At 43.5% G+C, this 14,533-nt stretch overlaps 1 protein-coding gene across 4 annotated transcripts in view; it reads right to left on the bottom strand.

Annotated features, from left to right (window-relative positions):
- The window catches only part of Klhl2 (kelch like family member 2), a 133,385-nt gene that overhangs the window by 106,746 nt on the left and 12,106 nt on the right, over positions 1–14,533 (bottom strand). For 3 of the 4 annotated variants that reach the window (XM_045132071.1, XM_045132078.1, XM_045132086.1), the window contains exon 2: positions 11,716–11,841. The exons of the other annotated variant lie outside the window; for it this stretch is intronic. In XM_045132071.1, the coding sequence (XP_044988006.1) occupies positions 11,716–11,841 (126 nt within the window). The remainder of the gene's footprint in view (positions 1–11,715; positions 11,842–14,533) is intronic. 4 annotated transcript variants of the gene reach the window in all.

Below are 14,533 nucleotides of genomic sequence, written 5' to 3'. Positions count from 1 at the left end.
AAAAATGTATACACCCATTCAGGAAAGCACTTCGATACCCTCTCTGCCCCTGAAGTGTTGAACAGAAAGAAAAAGCATCAGCAGATAAAGTAGAAAACACTGCCCTAGCAATACTACGGGAAGCCAGGCATGATGGCTCTCACCTGTCATCCCAGCATCGGGGAAACTGAGGCAGAAGAATGCAGAGTTCCAGACCAGCCTCCTGACAACACAGACTGTCTAATAAGTAAATAAACAAGTCAGCTCAACCAAGGAGGAACAAGAGAATCCCAAACCAAAAGGACAGTAGATGTTGTCATCAGGGGCTGGGGAGATGGCTCAGTGGTTAAAGACACTTGCTTGCAAAGCCTACCTGCCTGGGTTCAATTACCCAACCACCCACATAAAGCTGAAGGGGCATTTGTTTGAAGTGTCAAGAAACCCTTGCACACCCTCTCTGCTGCCACACACACACACACATACACACACAAAAGCATGCGCGTGCAAATAAGTAATTGCTTTTAAAAAGACCCAAGTACAACTGGGCGTGGTGGCACACACCTCTAATCCCAGCACTTAGGAGGCAGAGGTAGGAGGATCGCTGTGAGTTCAGGGCCATCCTGAGACTACATAGTGAATTCCAGGTCAGCCTGAGCTAGAGTGAGACCCTACCTTGAAAAACCAAAAGCAAAAGAAAATAAAAAATAAAATTCTACATCCTAAAAGACAGACTAAATGGTTGAACATTCATCAGGTCCTTAGAAGGAACACCTGAACCATGGGGCCCTGGAGAGGGTATGATAAAGACTAACCTTAATCTTCTCCTATTTCTTTCTCTTCTCTCTCTTTTATATTACCTATCTTTTTCTTCCTTCTTTTCCTTGGTGCTGGCCTGTAACTCCCAGTACCAGTATGTGGTTAACATCCACAATGAGCTGTTGATCAGAGACCTACAAAGTTTCCCAAAAGAAGACAGATTTCTGTCAGAGTACTTAACGACCCACTAAAGGTTAGTGGTAAGACCCTACTGCCGAAGACACCATCTGCTGTTGGAATATAACATGGAGTGACATGGCTAGAATCTGGACGAGAATCAGTCCCCAGACAGTTAGCTCATCTAGTGCCAGAAGGTGCTATATGAGCGAACGGGGGAAAATAACCAACATCTGTCCAAACAACTCATGGTCTAAGCTACTCAGCAGCAAACAACCTCACGTGATGCTCACACAAGTGCAATAGTGGCACACAGCCATGGTGGGTAACCAACTGCTCTTGATTTGGCTAACTGATCTGTTCGAAGAAACGGAACCCATAGCTGGATCTGGGAAACAAGTCAGAACCATATCCAAAAAATGAGCCCATTCTCCTTTATCAAGCTCCCAGAAATTGTGGGCTACAAGAGGGACTACACCTATTAAATTATATCTAAAATAACAATGGTTATCCCATTTATCTGGTGCTGACTTCACTCTCCATTGGAGAATTTGCTTCTCTTTTACAGATGGATGCAAACTGTGAGGAGAGAATCAGCCCACTGCACTTCACCAGGGCTCCAGCTGAAACCAAAAGTAACTGGAGAAATGAGCAAGAGTGCTGCTTTCTTGGTAAACCTGGTACCAGCACAAGGGTAAAAGAGATAGACACTGAGAACACTTAACTCCTATCAAATAAGATATCCAGAGACACAGAGGCTCCCAAGACCTCATCACTAAAGTAGACCTAAAATAAACCCAACATGGCTCAGGGAAATTCACAGAAGAGGGGGCGGAAAGATCATTAGAGCCATATATTGGGACATTATGCACAGAGACATTGCCTCTTACCCATAACTGAGGGCTAACCCCACAATGCACGACCCACATTTCCCAACGAAAAGGATCCCTGCAAAGCAGGGAGGACAGGAAGGAGACTAACAATGGTACCAGCATGGCTGTATAAACACTGTGTACATAACTAATAGAAAAAAAAAAGCCAGGCATGGTGGCACATGCCCTTAATCCCAGCACTCAGGAGGCAGAGGTAGGAGGATCACCATGAGTTCGGGGCCACCCTGAGACTACATAGTGAATTCCAGGTCTGCCTGGGCTAGAGTGAAACTCTACCTAAAAAAATAATAATAATAATTAATTAATTAATTAATTAAAAAAAAAAACAGGCGTGATGGTGCACGCCTTTAGCCTGGCACTCAGGAGGCTGAAGCAGGGGACCAGAATCGTCTTGAGACCAAAGCTAGCCTGGACTACAAGGTTCCAATTCAGCCTGGACTGCAATGAGACCTCACCTCAAAAAAGATAAAAAGAGGGCTGGAGAGATGGCTTAGCGGTTAAGCGCTTGCCTGTGAAGCCTAAGGACCCCGGTTCGAGGCTCAGTTCCCCAGGTCCCACGTTAGCCAGATGCACAAGGGGGTGCACGCGTCTGGAGTTCGTTTGCAGAGGCTGGAAGCCCTGGCACGCCCATTCTCTCTCTCTTCCTCTATCTGTCTTTCTCTCTGTGTCTGTCGCTCTCAAATAAATAAATTAAAAATTAAAAAAAAAAAAGATAAAAAGATCTTCATCGTCAAAGCCCAATGGAGAAGTGTGAGCAATAAGAGTGGGAGAAAGAAGGAAGGGTACAGTGAAGGAGGGGAGGAAGAGAGGTGACTGACTGCAGAGTCTACAAACATACTCAGATGTCTAGATGGGGTTATTCTGGCTCCTCTGCAGTGACCAGGGGATGTGAAACAGAACATGAGCCAAGTACATCTTCATGCCTGTTTCTCTTGTCAGCAATCTGTCCCACTTCTCTAGCTCACAGATGGATCTGCTGGGCGTGGTTGCACACACCTTTAATCCCAGCACTCGAAAGGCAGAGGTAGGAGGATCAATGTGAGTTCAAGGCCACCCTGAGACTACATAGTAAGTTCCAGGTCAGCCTGAGCTAGAGTGAGACCCTACCTCGAAAAACCAAATAAAAAAAAAAAAATGGATCTTAGCTGGGTGTGGTGGGGTACGTATTTAGTCCCAGCACTTAGGAGGCAAAAATGGGAGGATCACTGTGAGTTTAAGGCCACCCTGAAACTATATAGTAAGTTCTAGCTCAGCCTGGACTAGAGTGAGACCCTACCTCAAAATAAAAAAGATGGATTTTAAGTGAAATACTTGAATACCTCAAAAAACACAGAATTAATTACACTCAGCTTCAATTACCATTGCTCATTGATCCAAACCTTCCAGCATGGCACCTGCTGGCTGTCACATAATTAGCTTGGCCTTACTGGCTTATTAGTGGATGTCAGTTACTAATAAGTCCAAAACATCACCCAAATATTGTATCACAGGCACACCCTGCAAGAGGTCACAGGGAGGCCATCGGCCACATTACAAAGTGAGCACATCCTTGGTTTAGTGCTCTGCTCTTTGTCTTTTTGTTGTCAGCAATGATGTATCTGAAAACAGAACTCACGCCTGACAGGGACGTCAATGGCCTTATCAGTATGTCATGAAGCATGCAATGAGCACCCATCCGTGCTTACACATCTAGTATGCCCTGACCTCCTCCTCAAGGTGCATCATTACAAGACCTTGAGTGACTCCGGGGTGAGGAAAGGACTAGGAATGTCAAATATGGCAGTAAAAATAAGATAATCTTATTTGAGTAGCTCATGCTCCATCTTCCATGGTAAACCTTTGGGTTTATGCTCCTATTATCTGAAATCTAATAAATGAACATACTGTAAAAATATAAAGACTTCAAAGTAATGAAAGAAAAGGTTGTTATTTAGCCAGGTGTAGTGGTACACACCTTTAATCTCAGCACATGGGAGGCAGAGGTAAGAGAATCTCCATGAGTTCAAGGCCACACTGAGACTACACAGTGAATGAATTCCAGGTCAGCCTGGGCTAGAGAAACCCTACCTCAAAAAATAAGTAAATAAACAAAAAGTTACTTAGCAAAAACTGCATTCATTCATTCATTCATTCACTCATCGGATATCCAGAGGGTGTGACTATACTCCAAGGACTATCAGCGTGCCAGAGCAGAGGAGACACTGCCCAGGAAAACAAGGACGTTGCAGGGAGCAGTGCAGAGACACACAAGTGAAGAAGTAATCACAGACGATCCGGTGAGTGTTGGGCGAGATGACTTGTGCTTGTAATCCCAGTGCTTAGGACGGTGCAGGCAAGAGGGCTGAGTTCAGTTCAAGGCCAGCCTGAGCTACACAAGTCTTAGGTTCCTCTAAGCTATGAGAACCTGTCTTGAGAAGGCAGGAAGTGAGGGAGAAAGTAGGAGGTATCTGGGAGGACAACAACACAGGACAGGCTAAACTCAACCTACGGGGAAGCTTTAGAAAGGAAGTCATTCCTAGCTTCAAATCTAAAAAGTAGGGAATTGGACTTTTTTTTTTTTTGGTTTGTTGAGGTATGAAAAAGTCAAATGGCACAGGAAAGGGAAGGAAGGGGGAGAGGAAAGGAAGAAGAAGGGAAGAAGATGAGAAGGGATGGGAGGACAAAAGATATGACAGGTAGGCAGGTATTTATGTCCTAAATGAAACAATATCATATGAATCGGTCTTTCTCAGGAAAAACGAATGGACAAACAAAACCACTTTGGGAAGGATAAAACACTGGAATATACCAGGATATCTTTTAGTTTCCTGATATAAAATGAATTCCCAAAAGGAAAGGAAAAAATAAAACTGCTGCCTTTAGATACAAGGTACATGCATGTCTTTTTAAAATATAATTACCATCATTCAGGCTGAGATATCAAAAATAATTAGTTGTGTTATGAAAAGACTACTTCTGACTGAAATGAGGGCACTGGGCAATTATACGGCATGGGTCTCTCTCCCTTTCTTCCTTAGAAAAGAGAGGGAAAACTAGCAGCAACCCCACCTCCAAGGAGCTGTCAAAATGAGAGTCCAAGAGCCAGACTGCTGCGATGAGCTGTCAGCCAGAGGTGAGGGCAGACAGGAGAGCATGGGGGGCCCAAGGCCAGCACCAGCGAACAGGCAGGTGTAACAGAGAACCAGGAACGGGCTGGAGAGACGGCTTAGCAGTTAAGCACTTGCCTGGGAAGCCTAAGTACCCCGGTTCGAGGCTCAATTCCCCAGGTCCCATGTTAGCCAGACGCATAATGGGGTGCTTGCATCTGGAATTCATTTGCAGTTTCTGGAAGCCCTGGTGCACCCATTCTCTCTTTCTCTCTATCTGCCCCTCCCCCCCATCACTCTCAAATAAAAAAATAAAAAAGAAAGAAAGAAAAAAAAATGAACAAACGAGGAATGGGGCATTCAGAAGGGTGGTCAGAACCCAAGACAATCAGAAACTGGTCAGGAAGCTGAGGGTGAGCCAGGCTGGGGTTGCTGTTCAGGACAAAGCTCAGTGACACCTAGGGAGGTGCTGAAGGCCAGGAAGCTGTTTTAAAGGTAAAAGTTTCCCTGGCAGCCAATTTAAACTAGCCTCCTATAACTGACAAAATCATTTCTTACACAAGGCAGATGCATTCTGGCTAAAATGTCAATAATCTAAAAGCAACAGAACTCTTAACGCATGTCACCATTATCTTTCTTCTTCTTCATACCAAAGTGGCAGATGGCATCTATCAATTTCGTAGGCAGATGAGCAAAGGGAAAATGTTAGGTGCCAGGCCTAGTGAGACCCAGCACCGTGTTAAGATATCAAACCCGCTCAGCCCTGGGGAGATTTCCACCTGCTGAGACTCACACACCACACAGGAGGAGGTGACAGTCAACTTGGAAAGTCATAGGAACACCTACTACAGCCAGTGATTTACAAACTGCTTGCAGCCAGATAAGGGTCCCGGAACAAAACCTGTCATGCTTCTCTCAGAGAATCCAGGCGGCGGAACAACACTGCCACGGCAGGAGACGCTGGGGAAGGGTATAAATATCTGTAGGGAAGGGTCGTCCTCAGAGTTAGGAACTTGTGAGAACCCGGTCACAGCTGAGAGGATGATTTATTTAGGAACAAAGCCAAAGGAGATCGTGGGGACAGGAGAGTGGCGTGGGGAAGGGGCAGGGTGGAGACAAGGTAGCTGGTGGCTTTCAGAGGAAACAGCGCTGTCGCCAGGGGTGAGCTGGGGGCCTGTGAGACAAGTCCATCTACAGAGTAGAGCATGTCGAATATGCACAAAGAAGCCTGGCTCCTTACAAGTTTGTTTTTCAAAACTGGGTGAAATAAAACAGGTCTGATGGGCCTCTCCTGTAATCCCCACACTTGGGAGGTTAAGGGAAAAGAATTGAGAGTTTGAGGACTAGGCTACATAGAGAATTCTAGATCAGCCTGGGTTACACAGCAAAACCCTGTCTTTAAAAAAGAAAAAAAATATATGGGGCCTGGGGAGATGGCTTAGCAGGTAAGAGCCTTTTACTGCACAGGCATGAAGACATGAGTGTGACCCTCAGCACCCATGTAAAAAGTCACATGTGGCCACACACACCTGTAATCCCAGTGCTGAGAGTGGGGGCAGAGACAGGGGATTGCTGGGGCTCCCTGGTCATTCAGGTTCAGTGACAGACTGTGTCAGGAAGTAAGGTGGTGGAGGATACCTGATGTCTTCCTCTAGTCTCCACACACACGTGCACATATGCACACATACATGCAGACACTGTGCACACACATCACACCTATCACATCACAGTACAGACACACCAAAAATAAATACATACTCAAGCACAGTAACCAGGTAAGGTAAGAGGTTTTTGTACACACTACAAGCAAACTGTGAAGGAGCAGGCAAAGTCATCCACACAGGTCTCCTGCAGTGCTGAGAAAGGTAGGAAGGAGGTTGCTTTGGTAAACCATTTGCAGCTGTCCATCTTTCACAGTCTAGAAGTGCTTAATGATCCTACCAATAACCACTTAAACAGAAGTCAATCACCAGTTCTAAGACACTACAGAACATGACTGGTTAAATTCAGACTGTATTTCAAAAATCTCTCTTAGGAGAGATGGCTTAGTGGTTAAGGCACTTGCCTGCAAAGCCAAAGGACCCAGGTTCAATTCCCCAAGACCCATGTAAGCCAGCTGCACAAGGGGGCACATGCGCCTGGAATTCGTTTGCAATGATTGCAGGCCCTGGCACACCCATTCTCTCTATCTGCCTCTCTCTCCCTAAAATAAATTTCAAAAAAAAAAAAAAAAAAAAAATTTAAGACCTTTCTTAAACAAGCCTGGCTGACTTGAAGGCTCTTTCCTACCGTGCTGTTTCAAGGCCTGCCTGTTATTCCTCTTTAGTACATGACAATGTTCTACAGAAGAAGTATTAGAATAAAAAGTTGACACCCTGTGTAATTTCCTAAAATTTCTTTTAAAAACAGTAATATAAGATTGATAGGAATGATATTAAAGATGGCTTGGTGGGTAAGATCATTTGCTACACAAGGATGAGGTCCTGGGAGGTCCTGATTCACCCCAAGTTTGATTCTTCAGAACCCATGTCAATGGTTGGGTGCGACCACACATGCCTGTAATCGCAGAAACCACAGAACACTGGGGCTCTCTGGTCAGCAAGTCTAACAAAAAAAAAGAAAAAGAAAAAGAAAAAACAAGGCATCTTTGGGGCCTTTCAAGCACCTACATTTTGCACACAACTGCTCACTCCTCCACCCCTCTTTTCTCCTGTCTCCACAGCTCACTAGCTACCCCACCGATGTGGTACAGATGGTTCAGTGTTTTGGGATCCACGGAGCCTTTTATACATGCAAGCCAATTTCAGTGGAGAACGTGGTATTCGGATAAATAGTAAATATGTTGTTCAGAATGACTGCTAGGGTTTTTAAACTAAATAATTATATATTATTTTAGCTAGTTTTAGGCTGAAACATAAAGCTGGATTTAATCTTAGAAACCTCCATGTCTTCAAAAAAAAATTAGTATAAGAAACTAGTCAGTAAATGTTACGTTCCTTTTCTATGCAAGGATTTTCTTAAGCTTTTCCTTTTTTCTTTTTCTATACAAGGATTTTAATTCTCTAGTTTAAAACATCAAAGCTTCTGTCTTCCCTATTCCCACAACCACACATTACATCAGTTATAAGTGAAAGCAACTTTTACTTCTCAAACTGATTCCCACCAGCCAAAAGGTTCACAAAACATTTGCCAGTGCACAGCTGCTTTGGTGTGGGGAAAGCAAGGAATTTCTCCCTTCCCAGAAATCAGGAAACCACTCTGGGCTACCCTTGCTTGGCAACAGGAAGTTGATGCAAGGACAGGAAGTAATTAGTGAACTGCAGCTGTGTAAGAAATAAGCTTCTTTTTTTGTGTGTTTTGTTTTTAGAATTATACAAATTGGGTACAAAGGGTAAGGAATTAAAAGATGACATTTTTTAAAGGTTCTGTGGAACTGCAAAGACAGTTCATCCGTTCAGCATCCTGGTTACAGACCACAAGCCAACTCAGCCACTATGCAAAGGTCTTTGCTTATAACCAGCATCACCTTAGCTCCTGAAACCCTGTAACAGAAGGAACAAGGCCAGCACCTTACTATTCTGTACTATTTCATAATCTCCTACCCAGTTGGGGACAGATAGGTACATGAAAACGAGCTCAATAATCTTGGGACAAAGTTAAGACTTCAAAAGACATAGTGGCCTTTAGTCCCAGTACTGGGGAGGCAGAGATAGGAGTATTCATGTGAGTTGAAGCCAACCTAAGACTACATAGTTAATTCCAGCTCAGTCTGGACTAGAACAAGTCCCTACCTTGAAGAAAGAAAAAAAAATTTCAAAAGACCTACATACAGATCATAAAGGCTAAGAGGTAACTATGAATCTCACACATCATCCTGTCCACTCTCCTTTTGCAGTCAAAGACTAGAGAAGTAAAACAACTGGCCCAAGGCCAGGAAGCTTGCCCCAAAACACAGTCATTCACCTTGGGGAAGAAGCAGTATGTATTGCATGGCTGTGGTTTAGTGAGTCACAGCCAGGTCACAAGAGATCTCAGTAGGAAAGAAAGCCAAGCCTGCTATGCCTTGTGCGAGTGGGAAAGAAGATGTGAGTAGTCCTGCTAAGAGTCAGCCTCCACTAAGTCTTTTCAAAGAAAAGGGAGTGCCATTGGAAGTCCCAGTGAAGGCTACAGAGATGGCTCAGCAGTTAAAGGGGCTTGCTTGCAAAGGCTGATGCCCCAAGTTCAATTGCCCAGTACCGATGTAAAGCCAGATGCACAAGGTGGTGAGGTGCAAGCATCTCTCTGGAGGTCGTTTGTAGTGGCAGGAACCCCTGGTGTGCCCATATTCATTCTCTTTCTTACCCTGCCTCCCTCCCTCCTTCCTTGCAAATAATAAAATATTTTTTAAAGTTCCAACATTAAAATAACCACAGTATTTTCCTGTTTTTCACTTAGTAACCATTGCATTTTACATTCTAACAAACTGTTACAACAGAATGTTAAAGTAGAAACAGCCTGGTATTTTGACACATACCCTCAATCTCAACACTCAGGAGGCTGAGGCAGCAGAGTCACAAGTTCATGATGAGCCCAGGCTACACAGTCAGACCTTATCATCCAGCCCTCCTCCCTAGTAAATCCTGAAACCGCCCCACCAGGTCTACTGGTCAGTCCAGCTACATATTCTTCCAAAGAATAAATGAAAACTTATACTTTGAAAATATTACCAACATCAAAATAGAAGAGAGAGCCAGGCGTGATGGCGCAAGCCTTTAATCCCAGCCCTTGGGAGGCAGAGGTAGGAGGATTACGATGAGTTTGAGGCCACCCTGAGACTTCATAGTGAATCTCAGGTCAGCCTGGGCTAGAGCGAGACCCTAATTCAGGGAAGAAAAAAAAAAAAAAAAAAAAAAAAACACTGAAGAGGGACTAGTTGGAAAGAAGGTGGTCAGTGGAGGGGGAACAGGGCAGGAAGGACAAAAAGGGTAGTGAGAAGGGATTATGATTACAGCATATTGTGTATAGGTAAGGAAGCTGTCAATAAAATTTTTGAAAAATAAAGTAAAATGTTACCAGACCATATGAGGCACAAGTCCAGTGATGCAGCATTCACATTCCCATCCCTCTCCAATCTATCCCCCACCCTGCAGACAATTCTTTTCAAAGTACTAATCTGATCATGGCTCTTTCCTTCTTAAAGCTCTCCAATGGCTTTCCCTCAAGGCAATGCCTGACAAAGAACAAAATGCCAGGCTCTAGGTTTGGTGTCTCACCCTCTGCAGCCTGGCCATGTGTGCTCAGAAGCTCCAACACAGTTACTGCCATTCCTCAAGCCGGCTACACGGTTTTCCCATGTACCCTCTTCTCCTGACTGCCTCTCCCCTCCTGCACCTTCCTTCAGATCTCAGCACATTCATTCCTGCCTTCTCAGGAAACCCTTTCCTGACCATCATTATCACTTATCCCTTCCAACCAAGCAACCCTCCTTACTATCACTGCAATTACCCTGAATTATTCCTCTGATTAATGCCCGCTTCCTACAGGAGACCCTATGTCCCATGAGGGAAGCGAACAGATCTGGTATAGCCTACCATTGTATCTTCAGTACCTAGCAGTTAGCTAGTAATTACATCATTAGCTTAATTAAACATAAACAAATAAATATGTGTTAAAGAGAGCTTCTATGAAGACTTGGCACAGAGAGGTGACAAGTAAGCTCAAGCCACTCCCTTTCTGGCCAAGCTTTTAGCATTTCAGGTGAGTATATAGAAAGTTCTTTCACAAGAGGAGTGTTGGGGGAAAATAAACCTTTCATAAGGCAGTAGGCAAACAAAACTGAAATGGTTAATACATCTACTGGCCTTTTACTCAATCAGCTTGCAGTGTCAATCTTTACACTGCAAAGGATTTTTTGAGACAGGGTGTGAGAGAGAGAGAGAGAGAGAGAGAGAGAGAGAGAGAGAGAGAGAGTGTGTGTGTGTGTGCATCCTGAGCCAGCCCCCAACATGAACTCCTCTAGCCCCAGCTTCATAAATGCTAGGATATTAGGAGCGTGCCCCCAAGCACAGCACACAGCAATGGCTCTTAATATACACAAGAATCACCTTAGCTACGGGCAAATGACCACTCTCTATCCATATGACCACAATGACAACTACCAACACAAAAGCAGTGACATTACTTCCTGTCCAAATGTTCCCTTCCATATTCTACAAGATAGTCATTAGAAGGCCTTCACCAGTATTAGCTAATGCAAATACAATGTAAGTCACAATTTTCTAGTAATCCTACTAAAAAGGTGAAAGCAAAATTAACCTCAATAATATATTCCATTCAAAACCAAATACCTAGTATGTTGTCATTTTAACATGCAATCAATATTTTAAAAATTAATGTTTTACATTTTTGTTTTGTTTTTATGGCAGGGTCTCATTCTAGCCCAAGCTGACCTAGGATTTACTCTTTAGCCCAAGCTGGCCTTAACTCACGAAGATCCTCTTATCTCAGCCTACAGGGTACTAGAACTAAAGTAATGTGTCATCACATCCAGCTCAATTGTGTATTTCTACTCAGAGAATACCAAGCTCACACTAGCCACTAGTGGCTACCCTATTAAACAGAGGAGGTCTACGCAACCTACACTTCTGATAGAACACCATCTTTCTACCCTTGACAAAAAAACTTACAGAAACAGCTTTTGATATTCCTTGTATCAAAGCTTCAGTGGGTGGGGGAAATTAGCTTTCCTTACCAACACATGAAAAATAAAAAGGAAAAGGCTAATGGTTACATGCGAATTAAGGAGACAAAGACCAATGGATACATGTGAATTAAGGAGACAGTACCTTCTTAATTCGTTCATGACTTTAAAGGCTTTCTTCATGTGCCAAGGATTCACTGTCACAGGGCAGTGTTTTTCGGTATTATCATCTTTTGAATCGAGAGGCTTCTGATGACCCTGCTTTGTGCATCTGTGCATAGAGAAAAGAACAAAACACAGAAGGCGATCTTATTAAAGATAATTTAGCTCTGGCTTGTCAAGCTCCAGGATATATACACTGAACACCTCCCTCCCCTGCTCACTGGGGTAAGATGAAGACACAGTTCAGAACACTTGCTGACAGTCACTATGGTTTCAACAAAAAAGTGGGTAATTACCTCACCCGTGTCAAAGTTCCACCAGAGATGAACACAGCAAATTCAGTGAGAGTGGCCTACCAGATTTTTTTTTCAAATAAAAAAAGACTGGGAAATGATCTCTTGCTTTTACAATTTGCTATAGTCACTTTTTACTTTTTACAACACAAGACCCTCCTGGATCAGAATTTATACAAACTTCAGAATCTGATTGAGTTATCTGCTCTCTTCCTGCAAAGACATTTACCCATATATTTTGGACCTACAATAATATGACATTAACCTTAGCTAATGTCTACTGAGTATTTACCGTGAGGCGGCAGCTGTGCACAGCATTAAAGTCTCGTTATACATAACCCTCACAACTACCCTATGTGCTAAGTGCCATTATTAATTCAATTTAACAGATGAAAAGACTGAGGAAAAAAACAGTGTGAGTAATGTAGTGAAAGAGAGCTGGGTAAAAGGACATTCAGTCTGATTGGCCACTAATGTTTAAGAATAAACACAAGAGATTTAATTTCAGCTTTAAATTTATAATTTTTAAGAGCATAAAACTATGTGAGTACTATTATGTGAATTATTTTTTCAAGACTTAAAAATCCTGATAAAAATCAGGAATGTGAGGAAAGAATAGAGAATTAACTGCAAATCAATGGGCCTGAGGGAAAATTTTTAAGCCATGACTTAAAATTCAGTAATTTTACTAAACATCACTGACTGTATTGGTAGATTTTATGTGTGAATTACATTTCAAATAAACTTAAAATAAAAAATCATGGTACCAAATTAAGACTTAGAAAACAACCCTTGTATTCACAGCACTCAAAGAAGAGAAAGTGAGGATCATTTATTCTGCCCTTCTCGTCCTTTCCTCCCTCAACAAGAATACTGTAGTGACCCTTTCACCCCAGCACTCCCACGGTGCTACAAAAACAAAACAAAAATAAAATACTGTATTGTGCGCTTGTACAATCATTAACACATTTGGCAACTTTGGGGTGGGGGAACACGTACCATGACTATTCTTAAGGCACTTGGAATGCATCTCTTGCAGTCAGAGGAAAGGGGACACGATAAGCCTGACAAATCAGAAAAGTAGACTGCATGCTAGAAAAAAGTAAATGCTACAGAAAAAAAAAGTAGGGCAGAGAAAAGAGTAAAAAGAACAAGGTGATGGCAGTGAAGGGGTGAACGTTCACTGCAAAACAAGGTAACAGGGGATTGTGATCTGGTCAAAGGACTAGAAGGAGAGAGAAGGTCTGCGTGGAAGGAACAAGGACCTTATGCTCCTGGAACGTTTGTGGCTGGAGCCAAGGGCTGGAACTGAGGACTGACTGGGCCCCACAGGTCACACAGAGACTTTAGGGAGCAGGTATGACAGAGGAGGGACACAACCCAGTCTCTGACAGGGTCTTCAGTAACCCAGATCACTATGTAGCTTGCGATGACTTTGAACACCTGATCCTTCTACCTCTATCTCCCAAATGGTCACACAGGCATGTACCACTATGCTTGACTGCAACCTCTGCTTGAAAATAAATAAAAAGATTTCTAAAAACTAGAGATGGGAGCCGGGCATGGTGGCGCACACCTGTAATCCCAGCACTCGAGAGGCAGAGGTAGGAGGATCACCGTGAGTTTGAGGCCACCCTGAGACTACATAGTGAATTCCAGGTCAGCCTGGACTACAGCGAGACCCTACCTCAAAAAAAAAGAGAGAGAGAAAGAGAGAGCAAGAGAGAGATGGGGCCAGGCATGGTGGAATACATCTTTAGTCCCAACACTCAGGAGGCAGAGGTAGGAAGATTGCTCTCAGTTCAAGGCCAGCCTAGAACTACAGCATGAAATCCAGGTCAGCCTGGGATAGAGTGAGACCCTACCTTGAGGGGGAAAAAAAAAGAGAGAAGGGGGGGGAGGCTACACATGGACCCAGTTTAGGGTTTAGGAAGATTAAGACCTGGATTTTTTTTTAATGTTTTGATTTATTTGAGAGAGGGAGACACACAGAAAGAGGCAAATAGAGGATAAGTAAGGGTGCGCCAGGGCCTCCTGCTACTACAAATAAATTCCGGACACATACCTACTTGGTGCATCTTGTTTTTTGTGGGTACTGGGGAATCAAACCCAGTCCACCAGGCTTTCAGGCTTTGCAAGCAAGTGCTTTTAACTGCTGCCATCTCTCCAGCCCAAGCCTCGAGTTTTATACATGTTTTTACACCAACAGTGTTTGATACAATGAAGTGAAGATACCAAATTAACATAAACACTGGCATCAAGAGATACCTGCTAAGAATCACTGTTATATGAATGGTGTCTGAAGCCAAGAAGTGAGCTTTCAACATCAACGTAACTTCTAAAATGCAACATAGTCTGGTCATTCCCCTGTCCCCAGAAGGGCCACCAGTAGTGACAGCTGATTCCTGACAGACTGCCTACCAGAAGCAGACACACAGGCTATTTTCCTGCCCACTAGCACACACACACAATTGGGAGGGATTTTAAGGTTGTAACAAATGGGTGAGC

The sequence above is a fragment of the Jaculus jaculus genome, chromosome 1 (assembly GCF_020740685.1).
Source record: "Jaculus jaculus isolate mJacJac1 chromosome 1, mJacJac1.mat.Y.cur, whole genome shotgun sequence".
NCBI classification, from domain to species: domain Eukaryota; kingdom Metazoa; phylum Chordata; class Mammalia; order Rodentia; family Dipodidae; genus Jaculus; species Jaculus jaculus.
Note: the sequence above shows the minus strand (reverse complement) of the source record. Positions and strands in the feature narration are given on the sequence as shown.